Source organism: Terrapene carolina, unplaced genomic scaffold (genome assembly GCF_002925995.2).
Source record: "Terrapene carolina triunguis isolate 2854851 unplaced genomic scaffold, T_m_triunguis-2.0 Scaffold558, whole genome shotgun sequence".
Lineage (NCBI taxonomy): Eukaryota > Metazoa > Chordata > Testudines > Emydidae > Terrapene > Terrapene triunguis.
The window spans coordinates 9168168-9195402 of record NW_020664909.1 but is presented as its reverse complement, the minus strand read 5'-3'; the positions used below and the strand labels follow the sequence as shown (position 1 = coordinate 9195402).

The 27235-nt window shown below is 41.4% G+C and overlaps 1 protein-coding gene across 2 annotated transcripts in view; it reads right to left on the bottom strand.

Annotated features, from left to right (window-relative positions):
- EPHA3 (EPH receptor A3) overlaps positions 1-27235 on the bottom strand; it is a 318240-nt gene that overhangs the window by 196905 nt on the left and 94100 nt on the right. For both annotated transcript variants that reach the window (XM_024208613.2, XM_024208614.2), the window contains exon 3: positions 14147-14807. In XM_024208613.2, coding sequence (XP_024064381.2) covers positions 14147-14807 — 661 coding nt within the window. The remainder of the gene's footprint in view (positions 1-14146; positions 14808-27235) is intronic.

Genomic DNA, 27235 nt, shown 5'->3' with positions numbered 1-27235 from the left:
TCCAAGAATAGGTGGAGTAAAGCCAAGTCCAACAAACCAAAAGGTGACTCTTTCTCTAGGAATGCTCCTAAAAGCAATCAGTGACTATCATCCTTCCCCTAGCTTTTCCCTTGGGGGCCTCCTGCCTCTATTTGTTCCCACCTGGTTTGCTGGCACCAGCACAGACAAATGGATAAGGCACACCATTTGAAAGAGGTACACCTAGAATTCAAAAGGATCCCGTCACAGAATTCTCCCCCTCTTCTCTTCTTCAACCCATCCAAAAGGAAGGCAATATGCAGGCAAATCCATCACCTTCTCCAAATTGGGGAGCAGGAATTGTGTTGGGGGGGGGGTCATACTCCATGCTATTTCTGGTTCTGAAGAAATCAGGGGAAGACAGGGCAGTCCCAGTTTTAATGACACTCAACAAGTCAATTCAGTCCCACAAGTTTAAAATAGAGACCATTCAGTTTACCAGGGGGATTTCCTAACTTCAGTGGAATTGAAGGAGGCATTTCTCCAAATTCCTATTCTTCTCACAGACGGTACTTAAAATTTGCATATGGCACTCGGCACATGTAGTACGAAACCCTTCTTTTTGGCAGTACCGCTGCTCCAGGTATTCACAAAGAGCCCAGTGGTAACAGTGGTGTCCCTACATCAGAAAAGGGTACATCTTTCTCAATTATGTTCTGTTAAAAGCCCTCTCCCTATAAAAGTCAGTCAAACCAACAGACAGTACACTGCCTTCAACAACATGAGTTTATAATAAAACTGGATAAAAGCCAGCTCATCCCAAAACAGACAATAGAACACCTGCGGTTTGGCTGGACACCTCACTCCACAGAGCATTCCTCTCCAAAGACAGGCAGGCAAGGATTTTGGAGCAAATGTACAAAATCCTTGACCATCTATACTCCCGCATGAAGGACTTAAGTCAACTAGGCATGTTCGTTTCATGCATATACCTACTCCCATAGGCAAAGTTTCACCTCAGGTGTCTCCAGTACTACCTTCTGAGCTTCCCTTCTCACGTTCATAATTTTAACCCTTTCACTGTAAGACTTTCCTCCACAGTAAAAATTAAAAAAAAAACAAGAAGAAAAAAAACTCAGATGGTGGCTACATCCAACAAGATTCACATGTGGTATCCATTTGGTAGAACTGTAGAGACACACCATAACGACAAATACCTGTTTGGAAGGAAGGGGAGCTCACACTATTTAACACATTAAGGTACAAGGTCAGCTCACACATGGAATCTCACTACACCATAAATTATTTGGAAATGCAAGTAATTCACCTAGGCATTCAAGCACTCCTCCCTACCTTAAACCCAGACACATACCTGCATACACAGACAACACTACTAGCATGACATATATAAACACACTAGGGGACACCTGGTCAAGCTTATTACAAGCGAAAGGTACATCCTTCCTCAGGCAAACAGAGAGAAATTCTGTCAGCCCAAGCCATGCACATCAACAGAAAACCGAATGCCATGGCAGATTGGCTCAATAGCAAAATCATGGACCGGGGACCTGTGGCTCTATTAGAGGGAGTTTTACCACATAGTCCAGACTTTTAGGAGAACAACATGGGATCTCTTTGTATACAGTTCCAATGCCAAAATGAACAATTTCTATGCCAGGAGGAGAGACTGTTGGGCCAGGAAAATCAACATCTTCTCCCAGTTATGGCCAAAGGCTGTGCTAAATGCATTCTCTCCTTTTCCCATAACATACACCATCCAACACATACAGAGACAACAGGCTATAGTGATTTTAACGGCTCTGCAATGGCCTAGATGTTCTGGTTGTCAGACCTCACGGAGATGTCTGCAGCCCCTCCCCTACCACTACCCGACAATCCCTAAACCCCCTACAATCCACTTTGGATCTACTATCTCAGGCCATCTGGGCCATTGCAACCTGGCATCTCTGAAACTGACTGCCTGGTTATTAAGAGGTCAATTTAAATAAACAAGGATACTCCAGTGACATGATCTCAACCCAATTTTCCACTGATTCTCAGTATACAATAATATGGAGAAGATTTGATTACTGGTGCACCTGAAGAGAATACGCAGCAAGATCAGCTTTGGTCAAATTGCTCCTAGAATTCTTACAAACAGGTCTGTCTATGGGACTACAGTACCACACATACAGAACTCAAATGTCAGTTATATCCTGAATTCTGGCAGGGGTCATTCTCCCTTATTCCATCACCCTCATATCCAAAAAAATCCTCAAAGCTACCGGCCTAATCAGACCTCTTCCTAGTCAGTCTAGTTCCCTGGGATCTTTCCCTAGTATTGAAGGCACTCTCGGCTACGCCTTTCAAACCCCTGTCCGAAGTGTTTTTCTATTTCCTGACAAATCACGTTTTTAGGGGCCATAACATCCCCATGGCCACATGAAGGGTCTCAGAGTGTGGAGCCCTCTCTCATCTCCCTCAAAATTTTATTTTCCACAATGACAGGGTGATACTAGGAACAGACCCTTCATTCATCCCTAAAATAAATTCTTTCTTCCACCGGTCCTAGGAGATTTTGCTCTGGTCCTTTTGCCCACATCCTGCCTCACCCTCCCAAAAAAAGAGCATGGCACACCTTAGACACCCAGAGAGCAATTACAATCTACATTAAGAGAACAAAACCCTTCAGAAAAAAACTCCACTTGGTTCACTCTAATAAACCACAGGGTTTGGGGACAGAAAACTTCCAGGTCCTCCACAGCAAGATCTATTAGCTGGAAATTTGTGACACACAGAAAGCCCAGGGGAAGACTCCTCCATTCAAGACTGAAGCGCATCCTATGATGGCAACGGCTGCTTCATGGGCCAACAGGTCTAATGCACCATGTGAACAAGTGTCCAGGGAATCTCTGCATACATTCACCAAATTCTACAAGACTGAAAGACTTAAGTTGAGTGAAGCAAACCATAGCTCTCTCTCAGCTCATGGGAGAGCAGGATACTGCTACAAAAATCCCATCCACCTTGTGGACCCATCCCCTAGAATGAGAATGAGAGAATTTATCTTACTCACCTGAAGTTCTCATTCTGGTAGGAGGATCGGTCCATAAATTCATCCAACTGTGTATTTTCCATCTTCTTCTTACAAGAGGTTAATTTTCAAGAGTGTTGCAATGTCTCTCTCCCCCTCCCCTTTTAGGGAGAGCTGATGGAAAACAGGATTCTTACATTTAATCAATGGCCTTTGGGTTCATCTCAATTGATATTCACGATTTTTTCCCTTAGGATAGACAGTTCTTCTTAGTAGTAGCAGACATGTGTGAACAACTTAGAATTAGGTAATGTTCTCTGTTATTGTTAATATGTGTTGAAAGAGTATTTTATTCAGATATGACAGTTATTAGCTTTGAGACTCTCTGGAGGGGCTCCTCAGGGGGAGAAGTTATCTGGAGAGTCATCCCAGCCAATCAAAAACATCTGACTCTGCCTCAAAGTAGGGGAGACTGAAGAACTTATCACTACTGAACTTGTGGACTCATTCCTCTACCAGAATGAAATTTTTTCAGGTGAATGAGACAAAATTTCTCGATGTCTATTTTCCTTTTCCATTAGCCTCAAGCAGGGAGACTCGGCAGCCTGCTCCTTCCTCCTCCTTACCCTTGGAGCATGAGGGAAGGGATCTGCTATGGATAATTAAATGTTATGGACAAGTATAATTATCTTACTCTATTCTTCCACCCTCCTGTCCCTGTAACCCCTACATCCACATTCACCCCCTTACATGTAAATGCTCATGCAAGGTTTTGGACTGATAACCTCACAACCAGATTTCACCTGAAGTCAATAGTATTTTGTGTAAGCGCACGATTTTGGTCACAGATCTGAGATCTTCATTTGATTCACGGAGTAGACAGAGCATCTGCTGTGGCAGTTTAAGATTTCCCAAAACTTCCTCCTGCTAATGTGTCTCCCATCCGACTTCACAGTCTTATTTTTTTCAGTATGAAAACTAGATTTAGAGATGGAATGGCTATTCCGCTCTCATTTTCTTCACGAATACACCTAGAGTTCTCCTCAAGTGGCAGTCTCAGAGCCCTGAAGTTGCTTTTATTTTTCATATAACTCTTCCAGAAACTGAACCTGGAAATTCCTAAAACAGATTTGAAGAACTGCTGGCTAAAATAATTGCTTGTACCTGTCATCTCATTATTATGATCATGTTACAGAAAAAGGGCTCCAACGGCAGGATTTTATATCCTGTCGACCTTCAGAGAATTCCAGTGGTTTCACAACCTAAAAGAGAACTTTTTTAACAGCTGGAGATACCTCCATTTAATTGGCCCTACCTCACATTCCAACATTTGCTTGCATTTCTTTGTACAGTAATCATTAATTCATTATTCAGTTCAATATTAAAGCATATAAGTAATCTTTAGTTTATAACCAAGTGTACTTTATTTTTAAAAAATACATCTCTACACACACTGATAAAAACCTTTTTTCCCCCTTCAGGGAATAAGCTTTGTTATAAAAGAATATGGAGAAAATAATTCCGAGGCTCCAATTAAAATAAATAAATAAAAAAAGCTTCTAAATTTGTATGGGTAATTTTACATGTACTAACAGATGCACATGCAAATTGCAAAGAATGCCTGCACAGACAGGATGTACATGTTCAAATCAGGTCAAATCCTGTAAACTCTATGTTTGCAAATGATTGTGTGCAGAGAATTGTGCAAGCACATTGTAAATAATTTCTGCTGTATTGCACTTAATTGATCATTTTAATTTGATGACTGCTGTTAGTTCACATATCTGCAAACAGATGACCATTTCATAGTATCTTAATTGCTTTATCAGTGGTTATTTTCTGTGAATACAGCAATCAAGTGATGGAGAGGTGCTCTCATTTTTCTTAAAGTATGAGATGTAAAACTGTTGTCTTGCACACTCGTACCATATATCCTCATTATATGTTATTAGAAAAAAATATGGCTTCAGAGAACAAAGAAAAATAAGGCATTTCTCATTGAGACTGAGAGCTGGACACTTGTGGTTTATCTTTTCTATCATTCTCTTCCCAGTAGAGAGTTGTGAGAAGCCGAGGGCGGCGGGGGGAGGACAGGGGAGAGGGGAGAGAACGAGCGAGAGCATGCCCAAACCTGCTAGTTCCATATGGGCTGACTCCTGCAGCCTATGCAGAGTTAATTAATGGATGAGCTATACTCATGTTTAACTTTACTTTATTCACATGCTTAACTTTAATAGAATTTAAGCATGTGCCTGAAATTAATGGGTCTTAAGTGGATACTTAAATGCTTTGCTGGACAGAGATGGACTGATGAATTTAGGCCATAATGTAATCCCTCCCTAATACTGTAAGTCTAGTTGCCAGTTTTGAAGCATTATTTTGTGAAACAGTAATATGTTTGTACTAACAGCAGGTTGGACAGGGATATGATGTATTTGATTTTTTTTGTTAGCTTATAATGTTACCCACCGATCCACTATGTGCCATCGTACATCACTGTCAAAATTTCAACAAAGAAAAAAAAATAATTCCAGCAAGAGTAACACATGATACATTCAATAAGCAGTACATTTGACCAGAAACACAAAGGTTGGAAATATCAATGGCAAGGAAAACTGAGTTATTTCAACCGTATTGTTAAGCAGAATTGTCCCATCTCATTTATGCTGTTATTCAGGGTTGGCATATTGTCAGCCTTTACCATTTTTTTTCTTCCCTTGTTGAAAATAAATCTTCCTTTCAAGGAGCAGCTGTTCTAAATTATATCATCAAATTTTAACCTTACAGTAGACAACAGTTGAACCCACAGATACTTGACATTGACACATTTTGCCCCCATAACCCTGGAAGTATTTGTGCTTGTTTGTGTCTAAGCTTCATTTGTGTTTAAACACAAGACCTGCTTGTGGCTTTTTTTTTTCCTCTTGCCACACCAGGTATACTGATTTAAATGGCATATAATGTTGATAAGCACTTAGTGCAGAAACTACAAACAAATCCTAGACAATGAATTCCTAATCACTCTGACTCCTTTAACAAGCGTGTTAAGACTAAATCATTATGGAACAAGATTATGCCATTTCAAAGCCAAGGAGAGTGAACCATTGTGGATAAAATTTTGAATATCCAATTTGTAATGCAGAGTAACAATCAATTCTGCAATTTTTCTTGCAAACGTTCAATAAAGTTGGATCTCAATTACTGGTTATTTAGATGTCTGCCAACAGCCTGTTTTGACAACAGCCTGTACTTCAAGCTGAGGAGCAGCAGTCATATATATGATTCTCAACTACTCAGACTCATCTTTCAGGATGGTTCTTACTTTAAGAGCATTTTCATCAAATGTTACCAAAACTTACACTTCTCATTACAATCGCTCTCTATTAAAGTCTAGTGCCAGCTGTCAGTTGTAATGCAAACCCCTATTAGCCTTTATAAGTTCCTTTCTGGAACTAATAAGGGATTGTCAAATAACTCTAAACACAGGCACAAGTGGCGAAGAAACTGCTGGGGGGGAAGCGGAAGAGGGGGAGTGCAAAGTGTTCAATGAATTCATACTGACAATACAATCTTTGTGTAACTATTAACTAAATCTTATGCCTGAGTACCCCAAAGCTAGTGCAAGGTAGAAAGCAGGGGGGGGGGATCCCTCAAAAACAAAAAACACCACCACTTTAAAAAAAAATATCTTGTGAGAGCCAACAAAGAAGCAAAACCATTAAAATGAAAAAGGTTGAGGAAATGCCAGCAAGGTCCCTTAAGAGCCCTTATCACACATAGCTGAAAAACATTTGCAGCAAAGACCCAAACAAAAACTCAAAAGCAGATGCTTTGAGGATATCTCGTACAGTATCAAAATCAGAAACAAACTGCAGGTTCACAAATAGGAGCCAAATGGACCTCAGATACCCCTTCATTTTCAAGCAGGAGCAGGGATGTTCTAATGTGTGTGCCTTCTATTGCTTAAAACGTAACATTACTGGAGATGCATGTTGCAGAGTGCACAGTGGGTAGTTCACAGACATAGCAAATCGTCTTCTGTGACAAACATAAATTTGAGTTATATAAATGTACAGTGCAATTTTCCTATTTTAAGTTGCACTAGGTGCACTTCTTAAAATATTGCCTTTTCTGTGTTTCCCACTAGCTTGAAGTGCACTCTGAAAATCCAGCCCTGAGTATCGGAATTATAAAATATATAGACACTGCCCTTTTACACATAATTTTAGAGGGAAATATTAAAATTTAAAAATGTTCTAAGATAAGATTATCATTTAGTCTGTTAATATCAAAAATGATTATGTAAGTAGAAGTAAACAAACAAAATATTTAGACTTTATCACAGCTGGCAGCAAATTCGTTCTGCATTATTGAAAGGCATCTTCTCGAGTAAAATATACATGACTGGAACTATTCCATACTATTGACTAGAGCAAGTTATACAATACTGATTCAGTGAATTTCTTTTTTTTTCTTTTTCTTCAATTAGAGAATTTTCTATTTTAGTTTTGCCTATCTACAGAACTGGTCTGATAATGTGACTAATATGTTCGCAATTATGTATTAAATTCATTTTGCAATATTTGTAAGTAAGTTACCTGATTTTTTAAATTATTCATCTAGCTCTGCTTATGATTTTCAAATCAGAGAGGATACTGGTTACTATCGACTTTCAGGGAGAAGAGTTAGGCCAGTGCTGAACACTTGTGAAAATCCTACCTAGAGTTCTGTTCATGAACTTTTAGGATCTGAACTGGATGAGAACATTGCATATTTCCTAGCTATAAGTAAGGAATGTGTTGTAATTTATAGTAATCTCTATGTAATGTAATTTTAGATAGATAGCAAAAAAAGCTTAGCAATCCTCCTTTAAACATTTTGTTTTGTGTTAAAAACAAACAACTTTTTCAGACTTAAAATGAAGGCCACTTCAAATTCTGGTGTCCTAATAAATGTGTATATTGTAGGACCAGTGCTTGATTTTGTGGCTTTTCCAGATTTCTGTAAAGACACCATGTAAATGCTAACTTTTGATGTTACTGTTGCCACTATGTGATTATGCAGTCCTAGTGCAACAACCTCTTAATTAAAAACTAAGTACAATGTGATCTTGTAGATAGGTGCATAAGTGTAATTAGTAGTCTAACTTAGTGCCCCGGTTGCATATGCAATCTGTCAGATATTCAGCCATTTCATGGGGAAACTACTGGCCTCGGTGGCTTATAGATCAATAAACCTTGCTCATAAATACACACTACATGTCCCCTCTCCTGTGTGCTCCCACATGCACCATGTTAAATAACTCCTAATTGCTCCTTTCCCTCTTTTCATTCAAAAAATGTTTGTTGAAAGCAGGAATACAATTATTGGTAGATGAAAACTTATAATTAAGTATGCTGAGACCAAAATTGTTATTTATATTTAAACATCTCTCTTCAAATACTTTTTAATTCCTCACAGTATATTAATATCATTTTTCATAACGATACCTCAGAAATACAGTATTCATTTCTCAGAGAGTTCAACAAAAATGAGATTGTTCAGATTTATATAGGTAGGTTTGGCATTCTTTTCATATTTCCATGAATTGAGAGATATAAATCTAGTTTGGCACACTGTACTATAGAGCTTAAGTGTTTGAATAATTTAGTGTTAGTAGAGAAATTGAGAAAGCATTTCTGCGATAACCATGTATGTTACACATAATTTACCTCCCCCCCCACAACTTCCCAGGACCATTTTCTCCTTTTACTTAAGTGTACTGTTCAGTTGAGTAAGAACTATCTGCATGAGGAAGGTTTACTGGATTCAGTCCTTAGAAGTTTTTTTTGTATTTTGTTATATAAAATTTGTCTGTCAGTTGTTGAAGTTTTAAACTTTATCACACAGGAAATTTACAAGACAAAAAATAAAAACCATTTAATAAATGCCTTTATAAAACCTCTCAATTTGAATTTTGATAATGCAGAACAAAACATTGCAGTAATTCAGGATTACTCAAAAGTGGAAATCCACCAACTAAATTTTAAACTGCAGTTTGTAATGCTAGCATGTAGATGAACATGCACCTGTGTGCTTAGAGAGCCATTCTCCTCAGGCCTGTCAATTTATTTTTGTTCTACCATTTGGAAACACAATGGATGTTGTGCTCTGAAGTGTAACCTGTTGAAAAAGTACTCAAGTGCATGTAAGTTCATTTTTACTCCCAAATGGGGACACAATTTCCCATTGTATGTTTGCAAATTTCCCTTGGGAGACTTTCAGATTATTACATAGGAAGTTGTCAGGCTAATTTTTTCTAATATTTTGCCTAAATTTCTTTTTTATTTTTTTCCCCATCTCATTCTTCCTAGTTATAAACCCTTGCACTGTGCAATTTAGTTCCTGACCCGCCTTCATTTCTGGAAAGGTATAAACTTAGCATGGACCCTCCCCCCCCCGACTATTAATTAGCCATTCTATATACATTCTCATTATCCTCATTCATTTTTGTTCTTCTTTGGAGGGCATCCAGTTTATCTAAATCTTTCTGGTTATGACGTACCCAAAACTGACCACAATATACCAGATGAAGATTCTCCAGAGTCATATAAATGTCCACTGTATTACTAGAGAAGGACTATTTCTGTATTCTCTATCATTCTGTAGAAAAGATTCCAACTGGAGAAGACACCATCTTGACTCTTACCAATGGAAAGGAACTGATTGATAGTATGATATTTGGAACCAGTGACCAAAGGCTTACGTTCACATATTGAAGCAGCAGTGCAAGGTATTTAATTGCAGGAGACCAAAATTAGAGAAACAGAATACTTTAGTGAGTAATTGTTGAGAAGTGGACATATTAAAGTCCAGCCATGTAAAAGGCAGATGGGGAATCCTAAAAGATATGATAATTAAGACACAACTAACAATTCCTCCATGTCACCAAGAAAAAACAAACAGAAAATGTATTTGAATAATTGGGAAGTGAGTCAAAGTTTGTAAAAACAGACATTCACCTATCTAGGTACTTGTCTGGCAACTGTCACCATAGGATAGGAGTGCTTTCATAAAAATTAGGTAAACAATTAGTTAAAGATATACATCCGGTCAATATGCATTATAGAGAATTATCAAATGAATTTACTGTTTTTGACAACTACTTTTGAAGAGTCATGGACAACTGAAGGTAAAATTTTAAAAAAGAATTAAATAAGTACAGCTTGATTAGGGGTGACAGAGTGTGGGGAAATGAGAACAGTCTACAAATATTTAAAAGGTGCAAACACCAAAAAAAGGAAAGGAGTTATAAAGCATACTGGAAAGCGGCATGACTAGGAGAACAGAGAATGAAGCTAAGAAAGAGAAATATTAAGATGACAAGCAGGAAGAGTTTTCTAACAGTGAGTTCTATTAGTGTGTGAAATAATATCACAAGGGGAGGTGGTGGAAGTCACCCATCACTTGAGACATTTAAAACTAGCCCATGCAACACATAAGCAAAATTACAATAGAGAACAGTCCTTTATTGGTAGGGGATGGACTAGGAGACATAACATCTAATTTCTAAGATATCCATAATAGTCTCTTCATTCTAAAAAATTAAAAATTAAACGTCACTGCTTTGGAAGAACGGAGCTAGGTCATGTAATTCTTTCACACATCCATCTTCCACGTCTAGGGACTGACACCGGAAGTTCAAATCAGGTTTACAGCTGAATTGGAACAAGTCAGGTGAAAATCCAGTTCTAAGCAAACATCAGAAAACGACCACGGAGTCCAACATAAAATTGGTAGTCTTTATTCAACCGAAGCCTAATGCTGTCATTGGGAAAGAGTGCTATAAGTCAAGTCCCCCAACACACTGGCAAAGTTATGTGAAGAGAACAAACCCAAACACATATTGCTGTCCAAATTTATAACAAGCATCTCACTCAGTAAGATGCTTCAGCAATGTTTATAGCATTCCAAGGCCCTAATCCTGCAAAGACTTACACATGGGTGTACTTTACATACCAAGTAGTTTCACTGACTTTAACTGGGACTACCCACAGTGCCTCAATTCAAACACGGGTGTAGGTCCTTTGCAGGATAAGAGCCTAAATCTTAACAGTTACCCTGAATGGATTAAATAAGACAAATTCCTCAACAGGACTAACTGTACATTTTCTAAAAGTGACTTTCCCTCACACATATGTTAACAAAGGTGGCTACATGAAAGAACAAAGAAAATATGAATAAGAACAACATTTTGCTTTCCTGTAGCAAAATAAAGCCCTGATTATGCAATTGATAGCATGTAGGCAGACAGCCATATATCCACATGAAGTCCCCTAATCAATAGAAGTTTTCACTGGAGCAGCAGTCTGCTCACATGCTATCAAATGCAAGATCGGGGCCAAAAACTAACAGACAATTTGTCTGATCTTGACTTAACAACATGGAAACAAACAGGAAGCAATACTTTCAAATCACATTTGTAACAGCTAAGCCCAGAGCCTATCCCCCAAAAACTTACTCATTTCCTTGGCATGCAGTGGAAGCAAGGCTGTCTTTAAAATGTATGTGAAAAATGGTGTGTGCTGCTTATTTGAGGGCAAGATTGAGCCACAACACTTTTGCCAATATGAAGAGAAGTTGTGCATGATGATTTCGAAACCAACTTTATGGACTCATCAGACCTCATTAGAGGACTTAATTTCATTACCTGTGACAATATTCTTCTAATGCAAGATGACTGCATATTTGAAAAATCTGTTATGAAATCCTTATAAGGACCAGTATTAGAGCAGAGATAGAATACAATAAAAATTGCTGGTGTAAAAGCAAATCAGAACTTCAGAAAGTGCTTGCACACAGGCTCAACTGGCAAAAATCCCTTACATAATTAAATGTTTTTAAAGCACTCTGAAGATAAGCAGTGCTATATTATTGCTTTTCCCTCTTCAGATTATATTAAATTAATTTCAAGTAGGGGAACTATATTATTTCCAATTCCCCATTCATTCAAGTCTATGTATGTAACCCCATTTTGTGTCTATTCCAAACACCACAATCCTGAATCCCTGACAAGCAAAAAAAGGGCAGAAGCAGCCAAACTGAACCAAAGTGGTCAGTTAAAAAGTATGTGAAAAATTGAACTCCATTCCAAGTTTTCCGATTCCTGCTGTGGTACTGACGTCAACAGCAGTGAGGGGTTGGATTACCAACTGCTTTGAGAGTGCCACTTAAATCACACCAAGGTGAAAATATTTGATAAATACGAGTCTCGAAAAAAGTTGTCAGGGCAGCAAGACATTATATGTAAAGCCAGAGTAAACCAGAATGTCCTTCACTTTTGCAAATGGTCTGATCATACAAAGCCCATTTGATGAACATATGCAGTTGAAGCCAAGAGAACAGGACAGAAGGACCGGATCCCAAGAAATGATTGTAGTGTTAGTGTCGCCTTTTATCTTTTATATTCATGGTCAAAATCTGCCCTAAAAAACACAGACGCATAACCCTTGCTGACTTCAGTAGGAACAGCACATGCTATGTCTGAGAACAGAATCTGACCGCAAGGGGAAAAAATAGCTTTTTTACTGAATACTTCATCATTGGTTCAGGTTTTTCCCTGATACTCTCTGCAGCAACTGTCTTTTCATGCTCCTGTGTGACTGTAATTCTAAACCAAGGGCTTTCCATCATTTACAGGGACAAGGGCTCTAATGTTATAGCAAGACTATATATGTGTAATATGTGTAATACCAATGTTTTCCCCAAACTTTTCAGGAATTTAAAATGTGGCTATAGGAGCCCCAAATATCATGGGTGCCTGAATAATAAAATTCCAGCTCCTACTGATTTTAGTGTCTAATAGAAAAATCTAATTTGTGTTTTTTAATTTGTTTATAGCTAATTAAAGGGAAAAAAATACATAAACTTCAGCTCCTTGAGCCACCCTTTCAAAGGAAACAAGTTAACATCCAATCCATAAACAACAAACATTGTACACTTGATCCCTTTGGTCTCCCATCCTCCTCTCTCACATTCTGTGGGAAAGCTATTTTCGTTAGAAGAGGACTCAGAATTGCATAGCTTTGGTTGCGGAATCAGAGGTGGGTGCTCCCATCTCCCACGATTTCTCCTACACACATGAAGACTGTTGGATGGCCTATGTAAAAGGAGTCTACCAGTCTCAAAGAAGTTCAAGGTAATGGTCTAAACTACAACTTATTGCACTAGCTGTTTGCTGGGATAATTGTAATACCACATTTCAAGAAGAATCATCATAAAAACACTTTTGTTGGCACTACGAGGCTAAGGATTTACAGAAAACTTTTCATAATGAAAACAAATTACAAAATGGCATTTCCCACAAAATGGAAATTCTGAGTTTTGACCATCTCTAGTCAGTAGTGACCATTCAAGTTACTGACCAAGGCACCAAGAGACTAAAAGAAAGACCCAAGTATCTTTGAGTAAAAGGCAAAACATAAAATCATCATTTCATTGAGACAGCTGAGCAAACGTTGAAAGCAGTTTGCAAATGAATCTAGATTCAAATGCTTCAATAACTTGGCTTTGACCAATCAAGCCCCAGTGTGTTCCATTTCTAGGAGTTTTCACTTAACCAAGTTTCACTGACTTACATGTTTGCAGAAAATGACTGAGTCAAAAGTTTGAGGATTCATGGAAATGTAACTTAGAGTCTGCAAACATTAGTATTCGCTTTGCAAGCATTTGCACACACAACCAATGTGGAACCAGAATCAAAACCAGGTATTTTACCTGACCGGTCACAACTAACCAACACAACTCAAGTATCAAATACTAAACACAGAGGACTGCAAGCAATCAAGCCAGAATTTAAAAGTTTCAAATACTTCGACACAACATATACATTTGAGGAAATTGTAATGGGCTGTTAGAAAGTCTGTGAGAGGGAAGCAAGTCTAGATTTGCTGAATTCAGTATTAGCTGTGAATTATTTACTCAACCCTAATAAATAAATATGGTTAAATAACATTATTTACATAAATTAAACAAGAACTAATTTAATGAGCAATTTTGTGATCTAATAAATCTCATTAGCTTCTGAAAAATTAACATAAGCCAATATATGGAACATAGACAGATGGTGAAACCCCTGTTAATAACTGAACGGTGAACATGAAGTACGTTTTTTACCTTGGCATTCATAGCCTCTTTCTTCATAGCCAGCATTACACAAACACTTTCCGATGGGCACTAGCCATTCGCCTTCTGTACTGCAATACATCTTGGGTGGGTCTTCCTCCTTGGAGTGATTGACACAAGAACCTTGCACTTCCACCAATGACTGAGAGTCCATAGGTACTGTATCTGGAAACATGGCCAGGTTTTTTACAGTGAAAGGGCACTTCTTGAAGTACACTCTCACTGATACTAAGGCAACACATGCACCCACATCTTGAAAAGCCAGGTAAAAACCTTTCCTGCTGACAGGTCCCACCTCACGAACTTCAGTATTGAGCTTGAGAATTCGATCCCCAAGATCCATTTGAGTGAAGCTCTCATCAGCTGCAATGGTGTCAATCTTTGTAAACTGATGTTCTCTGAACTTGACCGAATGGTCATCATCAGACTCCATATAATAGAGATTGAAGGTCTCTTTGCAAGTGCCCAGAACCAGAGGGATGCTATTACAGTCCCTCAAGGTAAACTTGAGCTCCACATAGATTTTCTGAGCTGAGTTGCGTGGAATCCAGTTTGTTCTCAGCCAGTTGTTCTGACTGTGATCCATAACATTGCATACCTGGTAAGTTCTGATTGGTGTATAATGTTCATCAACTCCACTAATTTCTTCCCACTGAAAAAAAGAAAAGAAAAATATATTAAGTATATTGATTATGTCAACAGCAATAGTAATTGCATTTAGAGCTTCACATAATGATGAAACAGTATAATGAAGGGTCTGAACTCACTTTAGAAAATGTCCCTGCTGTACCTAGAAATTTGATGGGAAAACCTTGTCAAACGTACACTTCCTGTTCCCATGAATACATTAAGCATATATAGCAGTTACCATTAAGTAGTCAACATTTATCAAGTTACCACAAAGTTTACAAGAAAATTGATAGTTATTTCCCTATATTTAGAAGTGGTAACTGTTAAATGTTGACTTTTTAAATGAGAGAGACAAGGTGGGTAAGGTAAAAAAAATTATTGGACCAACGTCTGTTGGTGAGAGAGAGATGCTTTCAAACTACACAGAGCTCTTCTTCAGGTCTGGGAAAGGTAACGGGAGTGTCACAGCTAAATACAAGGTGGAAAATATTGTTAAAGAGTTAGTACAAGAGTGAAGTCTTCACCATTCAAAGTGAAGTCGACAATTAACACCTCTGCAGTCATAGGATAAAGGAGGGTTAGTGGGCTACAGATTGCTGTAAGGAGACATCAAAACAGCATCTCGATTGAGTCCATGATTTTTAGTGTCTAGCAAAGTGATGAATTTAAGCTCCCCATCTCATCTTTTGAAGCTGTTGTGGAGGTTTCCTTTGAGGACAAGGACTGAGAGGTCAGATATGGAGTGATTGTTTTATGAGAAGTGTTTGCCCACCAGTGTTTTTGTCTTTTATAATTTTTCTGTGTGAGTTCATTTGAGAGTATAGTGATTGTCTGCCTTCATCCACACAGTTGTTATTGGGGCATTCGATGCACCAGATGAGGTACATCACATGTTAAATGGTAACCAGTGATGTCTTCTTAAGACAAAAGCTTATGCCCAAATAAATCTGTTAGTCTTTAAGGTGCCACCGGACTCATTGTTTTTGTGGATACAGACTAACATGGCTACCCCCTGATACTTTTTTAAGGCTGATCACTGTGTATATCCTCATACTTAGATACTCTAAACAGTTGAAAAAGTCCCTTACAAGGTTTAAACAGACATCTCAAGAGAAATTCATGGTCTGTCATTGGCCACTGTTGGCATTCAATTAGTTCATAATGAAATTTTAGGGCTTTAACAGTTTCTTTAGATGCCTCTCACTAGAAAGCAACCTACTTCAGAGATTGCTGTTTAGTTCATCTGGTACCATGACCCAGTCCATTTTAGCTTTGGTACCACAATTATTAAAAAAAAAAAAACCATTAGCTTACCTTTCATAGCATCCTGATTACGCAGGTCCTCCCAGTGCTAGATAGGATTTTACACCACACTCATCACAATGGTATCTTACAAATATGGTCCCATCGTACAAATATTTTTGGATATTTTATCTGACAAATTTATGTATTTTTCCCGTTTGCAAAATATTCACGAACCAGTCCCAATTTCTGTCCCCATATTGTTAAACACAAATATTTGCAAGTTACTTTACAGAGAAAAAAAATCACCTGGGAGAGTGGTCTCTTCAAGTATTCTCCATTAGGCCAGGTCTCCACTACAAACGTACACCAGGATAAGTACATCTCTCAGGGGTGTGAAAAATCCACCCGCCACACAGTTATATCGACCTAACCCCTGGTGTAGACATCGCTATGTCAATGGGAGGGTTTATCCCATCGACAGTTATCGCTTCTCTTGGAGGTGGATTAACTGCACCGGTGGGAGTTGCTCTCTCATCAGTGGAGTATTATCTTCACTGAAGCACTACAGTGGTGCAGCTGCACAGTGCAGCTCTCCCGCTGCAGCATTTTAAGTGTAGACTTGCCCTAAGTCACTCAGCATGTGTGACTGGACTCTTAAGTCACACCGTATTTTTTCTGCTCCTGAATGGATGACTATAAAAAATTTTTAAATGAACAAAAGCAAACGGTGAGCAGCTCTTGGTATATTAATACTGTTGTTTGCAAATGACTATGAACGTGCGACTATAGTATCAATTCCACCAAAACGTTAAGCAAACAAGAATTTGGACATGCAAGTGTTCACAAGTATTAAATAATAAGGAGCATAAACAGCACTGAACTTTGCAGATATTTGTTTGAATTCTTCAGCATTGCTAACCATCTTTTTGTTTCAATACGGGACGAGCTCTAGTACATCAATACCAACATCAGGCTGCTGCCATTCAGCCTGCACTTTACGCATTATTACCAGTCACCATGTACAGGTTCTTGATTGCTAGCAATTTCAGAATACCCATCAACCCAAGGATGGAGCCTGACTTATGTGAAAGACTCCGATGACTAACATTTTAAATTAAAACAAAACAGAAAATAAGAGACAAAATACACCCAACCCTGAGACGCATAAAATACCTGTTACAACTCCCAAACCTATTCTTATAGCTTTCAAGGGGACTACATGTACACACAGGAATACAACTGTTGTCATACTGAAGTCTGGCTGTTTTTAGCGGTTACAGAAATTCACCTCACACATCATTGTCACTCTTAGAGATACACACAACACATTCAATAATGAAAACCCTATGTCACACCAGCAACCTGATGTAATATAGCTAGGGAGTACTCAGTCCTAAAACAGAGCTTCTGCATGGTACAAATTTTGGAATGTGTGAAGTAGATGGAAGTAAGTATTTTCAGAGGGACCACAACTATTCTTCAGGACAGATCAGAAAATTTTCCAAAGAAGTGCCTTCCTCAGTGCACCCACATCAATTCTGAATTTAAGTTTGGATTCTGATCAACATTCATCTGATACAGCATCTGCCATCCAATGATCTCAAAGTAGTCCATGGTAAACATTAAGTCACTAAGCTTCACAAATAGGGTTGCCAGGCATATGGTTTTCAAGTGAGGGTGGGGGAGAGCAAATGATGGAGGGAGGGAGATGTAGAGGGGGGCGGGGCCTCGGAGAAAGGGTGGAGGAGGGGGGGCTTTGGAGAAGGGGCGGGGCAAGTGTTCAGTTTTGTGCAATTAGAAAGTTGGCAACCCTACTTACAAAACCCCTGTGAGACAGGGAAGTATTATCAACACTTTACAGATGGTGAAACAGTCCCAGAAGGGTCTATTGACCTTTCAGAAGTCACATAGCAAGTCAGTGGCCTAGTCAGGAATAAAACCCAGGAATTGTTAATCCCTGCTTCCAGTTCCATTGAGCAGCATTCCAGGACTTCTAAGGGCCTGTCTACATGAGAACGTGGCATGGGTTTAATTTAAGATATAAGACACTATTAAACCAAACTAAAAGTGTCCACATAGGGATTTGCACTGGATTAACTACATCCATTTAAAAGCAGATTTAAATTAAACCAATGCAACTTCTATATATGGACAAAGACTCAAAGGAAAATACTATTTATATGTTAATCATCAACTCTTGCACTTTAACTATGAAATATAGGGTTTCCAGAACAAATAAGGTCAATTATTGAAATATCTCAAGATTAAATTACATAGGATTATAAATAACAGTTACAAACCTCTATAGTAACTGGAGTTCTTCAAAATGTGTGGTCCCTATCTGTATTCTTCTCTGGCATTGTCATGCACTCCACATGTCTGAGACAGGGTAATTTTTGCTAGCAGCATCCACTGGTCCACTACTGCACTCTTCCTTCCTCTCCTTGTGCTCTGGACCAAGGGCATAAGGAGAAGTGCAGAGCAACCATCTCTCCAGTTCCTTCTCTACCACAAATCATGAGTGAAGGATTGAGACAGAAGAGGAGGAGTGCACAGATAGTGGAATACAGGTAGGGAGAACACATCTCAAAGAACTCTAGTTACTGTACAAGATAAGTAACTTCTTTTGCTTCTTCAGGTAATAGTTCCTATGCATATTCCACTATGGGTGACTGACAAGCAGTATCCACTGAGTAGGAGCGTGTGATGCCCTATGTGGCTGTGAGGTGGATCGCAGCTCTCATGGGTCCAGTGAAAAAAAAAAATCTTGACAGGAGGCTGGGAAGGAGGAGTGTTGTGTTTGTTTCTCTGCACCTCTGCCACTTTTGTGGCATTTCATATCCCCTTTGGTGGTAGAAGGCTTGTGGTACTTGTGAGGCTGCCCATGACAGGTCTTCTGTGTCACCATATATATCCCCAAGGAGCGGAGGGTCACCCTTGAGTCTTTAATTCAGTCTTTTCACTAAATAAGCTATTTCCATCAAATCCTCCACAGGGGATTGAACTTCCCTGGGGAATCCTGAGGAATGAAGTCAGGATTTGCCCACCATAACAATGCAATCACCATTGATCTTGAGGCTGTCATCCCTTAGAGGGATGTTCTAGCCACCAATCTACCCTCCTTGATAAAGGCTTGAAATTGTTCTTTATCCTTGCCTCTGAATTCTGAAATCTTACAGTAGTTCACAAAATCATACTTTTACAGCAAGGCCTGGTAATTGCCTATTTGATGTAAATACCTTCCTTGTGAGGAGGTCCAAATGTTTGGCTTCTTCATCTGAGAGGGTGGACCTTGGGAACTGTTGTCCACTCCTTTCAGTGGCAGCTTGAACTACCAAAAAAAGTGTGGGGCAGGATGAGTGAACAAAAACTCTGCTCCCTTGGCTTTACCAATTCAGGATATTGCATGGACAGCTCCTATGGTGCTCATTAAGACCAATGAGAAGGATCCAGCATTGGTGAAAGTGGTCCCAAAGAGATAGGTTACCAACAGTCCCAAGGGGGGTACCCCATCTTCTAAGGTCAAGGTAGGTCCCAGGAGATTATGGATCCCCTCCCTGGACTCTCATCTCTCAGTGGAGGTGATATTGGTCCCTCCCAATGTCAGATTCACCCAAAGAGGAAAACGTAGGTTCAATTTGTAATGGTGGTGCCACCAGGACCATTGATGCAGAAATGCCAGGACTGGCAGAAGCAGGATTGACTTCTGTCATAGCATTCATGGATAGATGGTGTCAGCATCTCCTTTGTAGTAAGGACCAGATCTGATAGAAGGGGAGATTCTGGATCCTGACGGATGACATCATACTGAGTAGTGTATCTATCCCCACTCAGAGAGAGAGAGAGAGAGAGTGTGCGCGCGAGAGAGAGAATGAGCACGAGCGTGTCAGCCCTTGGAAGCTGATGTCTGCTTATGCAAGCATGACGCTGCATGTGGTTCTTGGTGCTTGTACTTTGTCACTACCGATGGTTGTCCTGGCGTTGGCTCACGTCTCTCTGTGCTCAGTTCCAAAGGTCTCGCTCCTGTTGACGGTGTCAATATAGAGGCACTCAATTTTTGGAGCCTGCAGGTCAGTATAGTGACCTTTATGGACTCCTGATCCTTGCAGAACTGGGCACAGAGTCACTTGACTTGGAAGGTGATGGGGAAGAAGTCCTCCACTTAGGGTGGAAGGGTGGATCTGGGGGGGGGGGTAGGATTTCTCTTTAGGATTTTGAGAGGGCTTTCTACCCTTATGGTGAGCCTGGGAGAAGGAGTCTTTGGCTCTATCCTTGCTCACCCCGTATCAGAAGTGGTAGTGCTAATGGCTCACTCCTCAATACCTCTGTCCAGTGTACGGGGGGTGGAAGGGAGGTCTGCCCAGCCCAGATCAGACTGGGGGCCTCATGGCACTCTCCCTGAGATGTTCCCTACATCTGAACTCTGGTGCTTTCCAGGTTCGGCTGGGAAAAGAGCAGGAGATAGTACAGTTAGTGGACGTATGAGCTTCTCCGGGGCAGTATAGGCAGCTGTAATGGTTGTTGCTAAACCAGGAAGCATCACGGGCAGGAGATTCAGCTTTTGAAGCAAGAATCCTGAATATAACCTGTGTCCCATACCAGGTAGTGTGCAGAGGAGGGGAAGCTTGGAAGGAGGGGTTCCCAAAACCTTTAACTAAACGAACTACTAAAAACTAAGAACTAACAACAAATATTTATATTTACAATATTTACGGATTAGAAGTTGAAGGACCAGTCTGTGGACACTGGAGGGTTCTATCTCAGACCACACAGAGGTAGAAAGGAACTGGAGAGGCAGGTATCTCTTATACCCTTCGTCTGGAGCACAAGGAGAGGAAGGGCACAGGTGCAGACCAATGGACATTGTTAGCAAAAATCTTCTGGACTCAGGTGCATGGAGCGCATAAACAACCACAGTGGAATACACACAGGGACCAGCACTTGAAAAACAACAGGTATTTTAACTGGAAATTTAAATTAATTTACAATGATTTACAACTGATTTATTTACCATCGTCTGCATCAATATATACATTAATATACTTACGCTTCCTATGGTAGATATAAACAAAAATAGGAACTCTATTTGAAGAACTAGAATTGCTCAATAGACGATGCAATTTTATTGCAGTAATTTCATTGAAGTTTCATACGTCTACTAACCCAACAACTTTCTAAGCCGCCAAGTTTACACAAGCACTTGAATGTAGATGTATTAATTGTATGATAAAGCAAATAGCACCACTATCTTCTCCACATAGATGATTGCAAAGAGTAATTATCACTTCATTAATTTGTAATGAAGACCAAATGGCATGTAAATGATTGCAGATTGCCATTCCAGTCCAATTGTTCCAACGGGAAGGCTCCAAATACTGAGGTACTTCTGAATAAAGAGCCCAATCCTACTTCTGTTGAAGTTAACAGAACGTTTGCCATTGACTTCAATAGATACATGATTGGGCCCAAAAAAGCAGCGTTATGAGCCCTAAATTACACTCTTCATGCAAGAGACAAGGTGGGTGAGGTAATATCTTTTATTGTACCAACACCTGTTGGTGAAAGGGACATGCTTTTGAACTCCACAGAACTCTTCTTCAGTTCCGTGCAGCTTGGAGTCTTGTCTCTTTCACTAAGAGAAGAAGCTGGTCCAATAAAAGGTATTACCCCACCCACTTTGTCTCACTCGTATCCTGGGACCAAAATGGCTACAACTCTTCTTCATGGAATACATTTTTCAAAAAAACATAGTGGCCAACCTCACATGATAAAATTCATATATCAGCCCCCCAAAGCATGAGATTATCTTAAAATCATTATAGATTTTATTAATATAATAAAATCATAATAAAATCATAATAATTTGGAGATTCAAAATACAATTGTACAAGTTAGCAATACTGAGTAAATGAGACGGCTGTTCTCAGTGCTAATTTTACTGACTTAAATAAAGGATAGCATGGCCACATTTGCTATGACATCTAATCCTATGAAGGCACATATGCATAATTTATATGGGCCTTTTTGATCAATCATATCCTACGGGACTTCTCATGCACAAGATTGCTCTGAACATGGCTAATCCCAAGGCCCCTGTTGTTTGACTGTTGCTAAGTGCTACATTCATGCCCTACTTCATACCATCAGAAAAGTGAACAAGCGAGCTCTCTTTAACGTAAAGGTCACTGAGATATAAACCATCACCCTCCCTCCAGAATTGCAGTTGTAGTACTCCCTTTATGATGTACTTGAGCTCTGTTGGTATAGAAACAGATCAGATAATGCTCAAATAAATCTAGGTCTCCTAAACTGCAGCACCTTTTGTTGGCACCAGCACATTTACTTCTATTTTTTATCATTATGTTGTTAACAGATAAAACAAATAGTCACCCGAACCTTTAATTACAGTAAATGAATACTTTAGCTTGGTAGGGAGAGGTAAATGTCACTGGAATATTTTCTGATTACAGATCGTGTTAGAAGCTAAGTATCAAAGGGGAAACAAACACCCTATTTCAGAGCATCATTATACAGTCAATGTAACTTTACATGTAATGATTTACAGATTTAAATCACAGTACAAGACAGAAAGCTTGGTAGAGGGAGAGAAAAAACAAAGAAGACTAAACATGAGATAAAGTTGCTTTCAGCTGAGATTTGAAAATAGAGTGTAAAAAGTGTAGACATACAGGAGGATTGTTCCAGATAACAGGAACTGCAGTGGGGAAGGCTGTCAGTTTAGTAGTGAGATTTTGAAAAGGGCCAGCGATAAAGCGGAGAAAAGATTAGAAAGACAAAATGGAAAAAAAAAAAAGTATGGAAGGCTTTTCAAATAAAAGGACATTTTTGAACTGGACCCAGAAATGCCAGTAAATGCAGAGCCCAGCGGAGCTATTTGAGAACTGCAGTGATGAGATCACAGTTCTTTGTGTATGTGAAGTAGAGGGCAGCATTCTGACTATACATGAGCCTGGAGAGCTGGGACCTCAAGAGGTCACAGAGAAGGAAAATTCAATAGCCAATATGAGCGAGGACCATGGCACAGATGAGAATCTAAGCCAAGGGTGGGCAAACTACGGCCCGAGGGCCGGATCCGGCCCCTCAGGGCTTTGGATCCGGCCCGCGGGATTGCCCCCCGTGGCGCCACGGGCCCTTGCCTCCAGGCACCGCCCCCCACAGCTCCCATGGGCCAGGAACGGGGAACCACAGCCAATGGGAGCTTCGGGGGAGGTACTTGGGGGCGCGGCAAGGGCAGCACACGCGGAGCCCTCTGCCCCACCTCCCCCAGGGACTGCAGCACTTCCTGGAGCAGCACAGGGCCGGGGACAGGGCAGGCATGCTGGGAGCCTGCCCTGGCGCGTGCCGCTGCCACCCCAGAGCCTGAACTCCTCCTGCACCCCGCCCCCCAACTCCCTGCCCTAAAGCTCCCCGCCTGCACTGTGCCCCCCCCCGACCCCCCAACCCCCTGCCCTGAACCCCCTCCTGCAGTTCGCAGCCCTCCTGCACCCCTACCCTGAGCCCCCTCCTCTCCCCAACCCGCTGCCCTCAGCCCCCTCATACACCCCGCACCCCTCCTCTGCCCCAATCCCTTGTCCTGAGCCCCTTCCTACACACTGCAGCCCCTCCCACACCCCACACTCCCTCCCACACCCCAACCCCCTGCCCCGGCCCTGCATACAATTTCTCCACCCAGAATTGGCCCTCGGCTGAAAAAGTTTGCCCACCCCTGCTCTAGGCAGCAGCGGTGGTAAAGCAGTGGCATAGATAGGCAATGATGTGGCAGAAATATGAGATGAGGAAGAAGAAAAGTTCAGGTTCAAGGCAGATAGTTACAGACGGAGGCAAATAGGAAGTCTGAGTTCAGGAAAAAAACTGGAGCAGACAGAGCTATGCTTGAAAATAGCTTTGAACATGTTTTTGTTGAAAGAAGGAGAGAGTCACACATTTACCTCATCCAGGTAATCAGGAAAGGTGGATGGAGAGAAGTAATTAAAATGTTTCAAGAGATGTTTACAACTAAGTACCATCAGCATAAAGAGGCCAAATGAAAGGAACTTATCAACTGCATAGAAAGACTACTCAAACTTTGGCTCTTCCCAGATGTCCAAAATGAGATATTTTTGAAGTGTTCCAGTCTGAAGTTATATACTTCGCAGATGATTCCAACCTAACACCCTCACCCAGTTGTCCTACTGCCTCTGAACTGGACCACTTCTTGCCTCCTTCCCTCAAAATGATTACTATTCTAATGCTCTTAGTGTACATAGCACTGTACAGAACAAACAAGAAAGGTCCCCTTGCCTCAAAGCCTGACAGTCCAACTCAGAAAAATATGATACATGGGAAACTGTTTAGGCATGAAACTTGATGGACACACTCAACCCTGACATTTCTTTGATCCTTTCATTCACTCTTCCCTTTGAAGAAATTCCTCATCTCAATATAAGCTGCCACCACCTCCATTGTTACATTAACCCCCTATTCTGTAATCTCACACTAAGGCCTGGTCTACACTAGGCTTTTATGTCGAATTTAGCGCCGTTATATCGAATTAACCCTGCACCCGTCCACACCAGGAAGCCATTTAGTTCGACATAGAGCTCTCTTTAAATTGATTTCTGTAATCCTCCCCAACGAGAGGAGTAGCGCTAAATTCGAAATGGCCATATCGAATTAGGCTAGGTGTGGATGGAAATCGACGCTAATAGCTCCGGGAGCTATCCCACAGTGCACCACTCTGTTGACGCTCTGGACAGCAGTCCGAGCTCGGATGCTCTGACCAGCCACACCCCGGGAAAATTTGAATTCATTTTCCTGTCTGGGCAGTTTGAATCTCAGTTCCTGTTTGGACATCGAGGTGAGCTCAGCAGCAGTGGCAATGATGCAGAGCTCTCCAGCAGAGATGGCCGTGCAATCCCAGAATAGAAAGAGGGCCCCAGCATGGACTGATCGGGAAGTCTTGGATCTCATTGCTGTGTGGGGTGATGAGTCCGTGCTTTCAGAGCTGTGCTCCAAAAGAAGGAATGCTAAGATCTACGAGAAGATCTCTAAAGCCATGGCAGAGAGAGGCTACAGCCGGGATGCAACGCAGTGCCGCGTGAAAATCAAGGAGCTGAGACAAGGCTACCAAAAAACCAAAGAGGCTAACGGACGCTCCGGATCCCAGCCCCACACATCCCGTTTCTACCAGGCACTGCATTCCATCCTGGGTGCGGCCGCCACCACTACCCCACCCGTGACCGTGGACTCTGAGGATGGGATATTGTCCGCGGCCGGTTCCTCGTCGGACATGTTAGCGGACGGGGAAGATGAAGAAGGAGATGAGGAGGACGAGGCAGTCGACAGCGCTGGCACCGCTGATTTCCCCGACAGCCAGGAGCTCTTCATCACCCTTACCGAGATCCCGTACCAACCGTCCCCATCCCTTACCCCGGACACAGAATCAGGGGAAGGATCAAGCAGTAAGTGCTGTAAACATGTAAACATTTATTTTGAACAGAACGGGAATATTTATACTATTAACAATGTATTTTTATCAAAGTGCTGTAAACTAGTAAAAAATAATCAGGTACAAAACTGGAATATTTACAATGGTAACAAAGGGTTTCTCATGATTTGTCTGTCTTAGGCTCCTCACAATTTAGTCCCAAGTATTTTAAAAAATTTTTACAATGTCCGTTACTTCATGATTCCGAGGCCCAAGACGCTCCACTCTATAGTCCCAGTGCACCTAGGCGAAAATCCGGTCAATGTGGCCGGGGATTGATGAGAAATTCTCGTAGGAGAACTCCTCGTAGGTCTCGTGGAGGTAGATTTCCAGCCTGTTTATCAGGTTCCAGGGTAGGGCGATCTTACTGGGCCCTCCGTGGTAGCACACGTGTCCCCGCCACGCCACAATCAAGTACTCGGGGATCATGGCCCGACATAGCATGGCGGCATACGGCCCCGGTTTCTGCATGCTTTCCCGCAGCATGCGTTCCTTCTGGGTGTCCGAGATCCTCAGGAGGGTGATGTCGCTCATGACGCCCTGCTTTGAATTAGGGAGGGGAATGTTAGTATTGGGACTGCTTTACAGCCACACGGTGGAGGAAGAGGGGCAGCATACAGGGATCTTTCCCTGGGACAGCCGCGAGGGGGTGGGACAGGGGCAGAGTTGATGCTGTCCTGATTGCTGGCAGCAGAGACTGGCATTGCTTTCAATGTGAAAGGAGGCCAGTGCTACTGCTGGAGTTTTAAGCAGCCACAAGTCTACGGCTTACCATGATTGCCCGCTCCAGAAGTTCAGGTCTCCAGCCACGCTTCTCTGATCACTCCAAGACCACCGCAAGTCCACAGGCACTGAAGGCGACGGCCGAAAATTCGACCTTGTCCTGAGTGCGCATGTGAGAGGTGCAGTGCATGGTCTTGTTCACAGAGAAAGACTAGGTTCTTTGTGTACAATTTCATTTATCTGTCTCAGGAATTCACTCCCTTTTTACAATTCACACAGACACATCTGCGACTGTCTCCCAACCCAGCCTGTCAGCACACTCCCAGAGGCTAGCGCAGATTAGGCGGAGGAAGAAGAAGACGCGTGAAGACATGTTCACAGAACTAATGGGCTGCTCCCGAGCCCAGGCAGCCCAGCAGACACAGTAGAGGGAGAACTTGTCACAAATGCACCGAGCAGTCATGGAACGGGAGGAGAGGTGGCGTCAGGAGGACCAACAGGCTACTGAAAAGCTGCTTGGACTAATGAGGGAGCAAACGGACACGCTCCCGCGCCTTGTGGATGTTCTGCAAGACCGGAGGCAGGAGGACAGAGCCCCGCTGCAGTCTCTCTCTAACCGCCCTCACCCACCACCAAGTCCCACACCACCCTCACCCAAAGTCCAAAGAAGGAAGGGCGGCAAGGGCCGTTAAAACTTTCAGTCAACCCCTGCAGACTGCTCTAGCACTAGAAGGCTCTCATTCCCCAAAATTTGATAAGTCCTTTCCTACCCACCTCACACAAGCCCCCTTCCAAGTTTCACCCCCCACGTTTCATGTGTGGTTCACAATAAAATGTTTGTTTCTGTTCATTACTGTTTCAGTCAGGTTCTTTTGAGGGAGAGTCTGTCTGGAGGGGGGGAAGGGGCTTGGTAATTGGACAGGACAGTGACCTTTAGCAGGGTACAGAGGCGGTGTCAGGTCCAGCATCAGGACACATAACCAGTGCAGTCACTG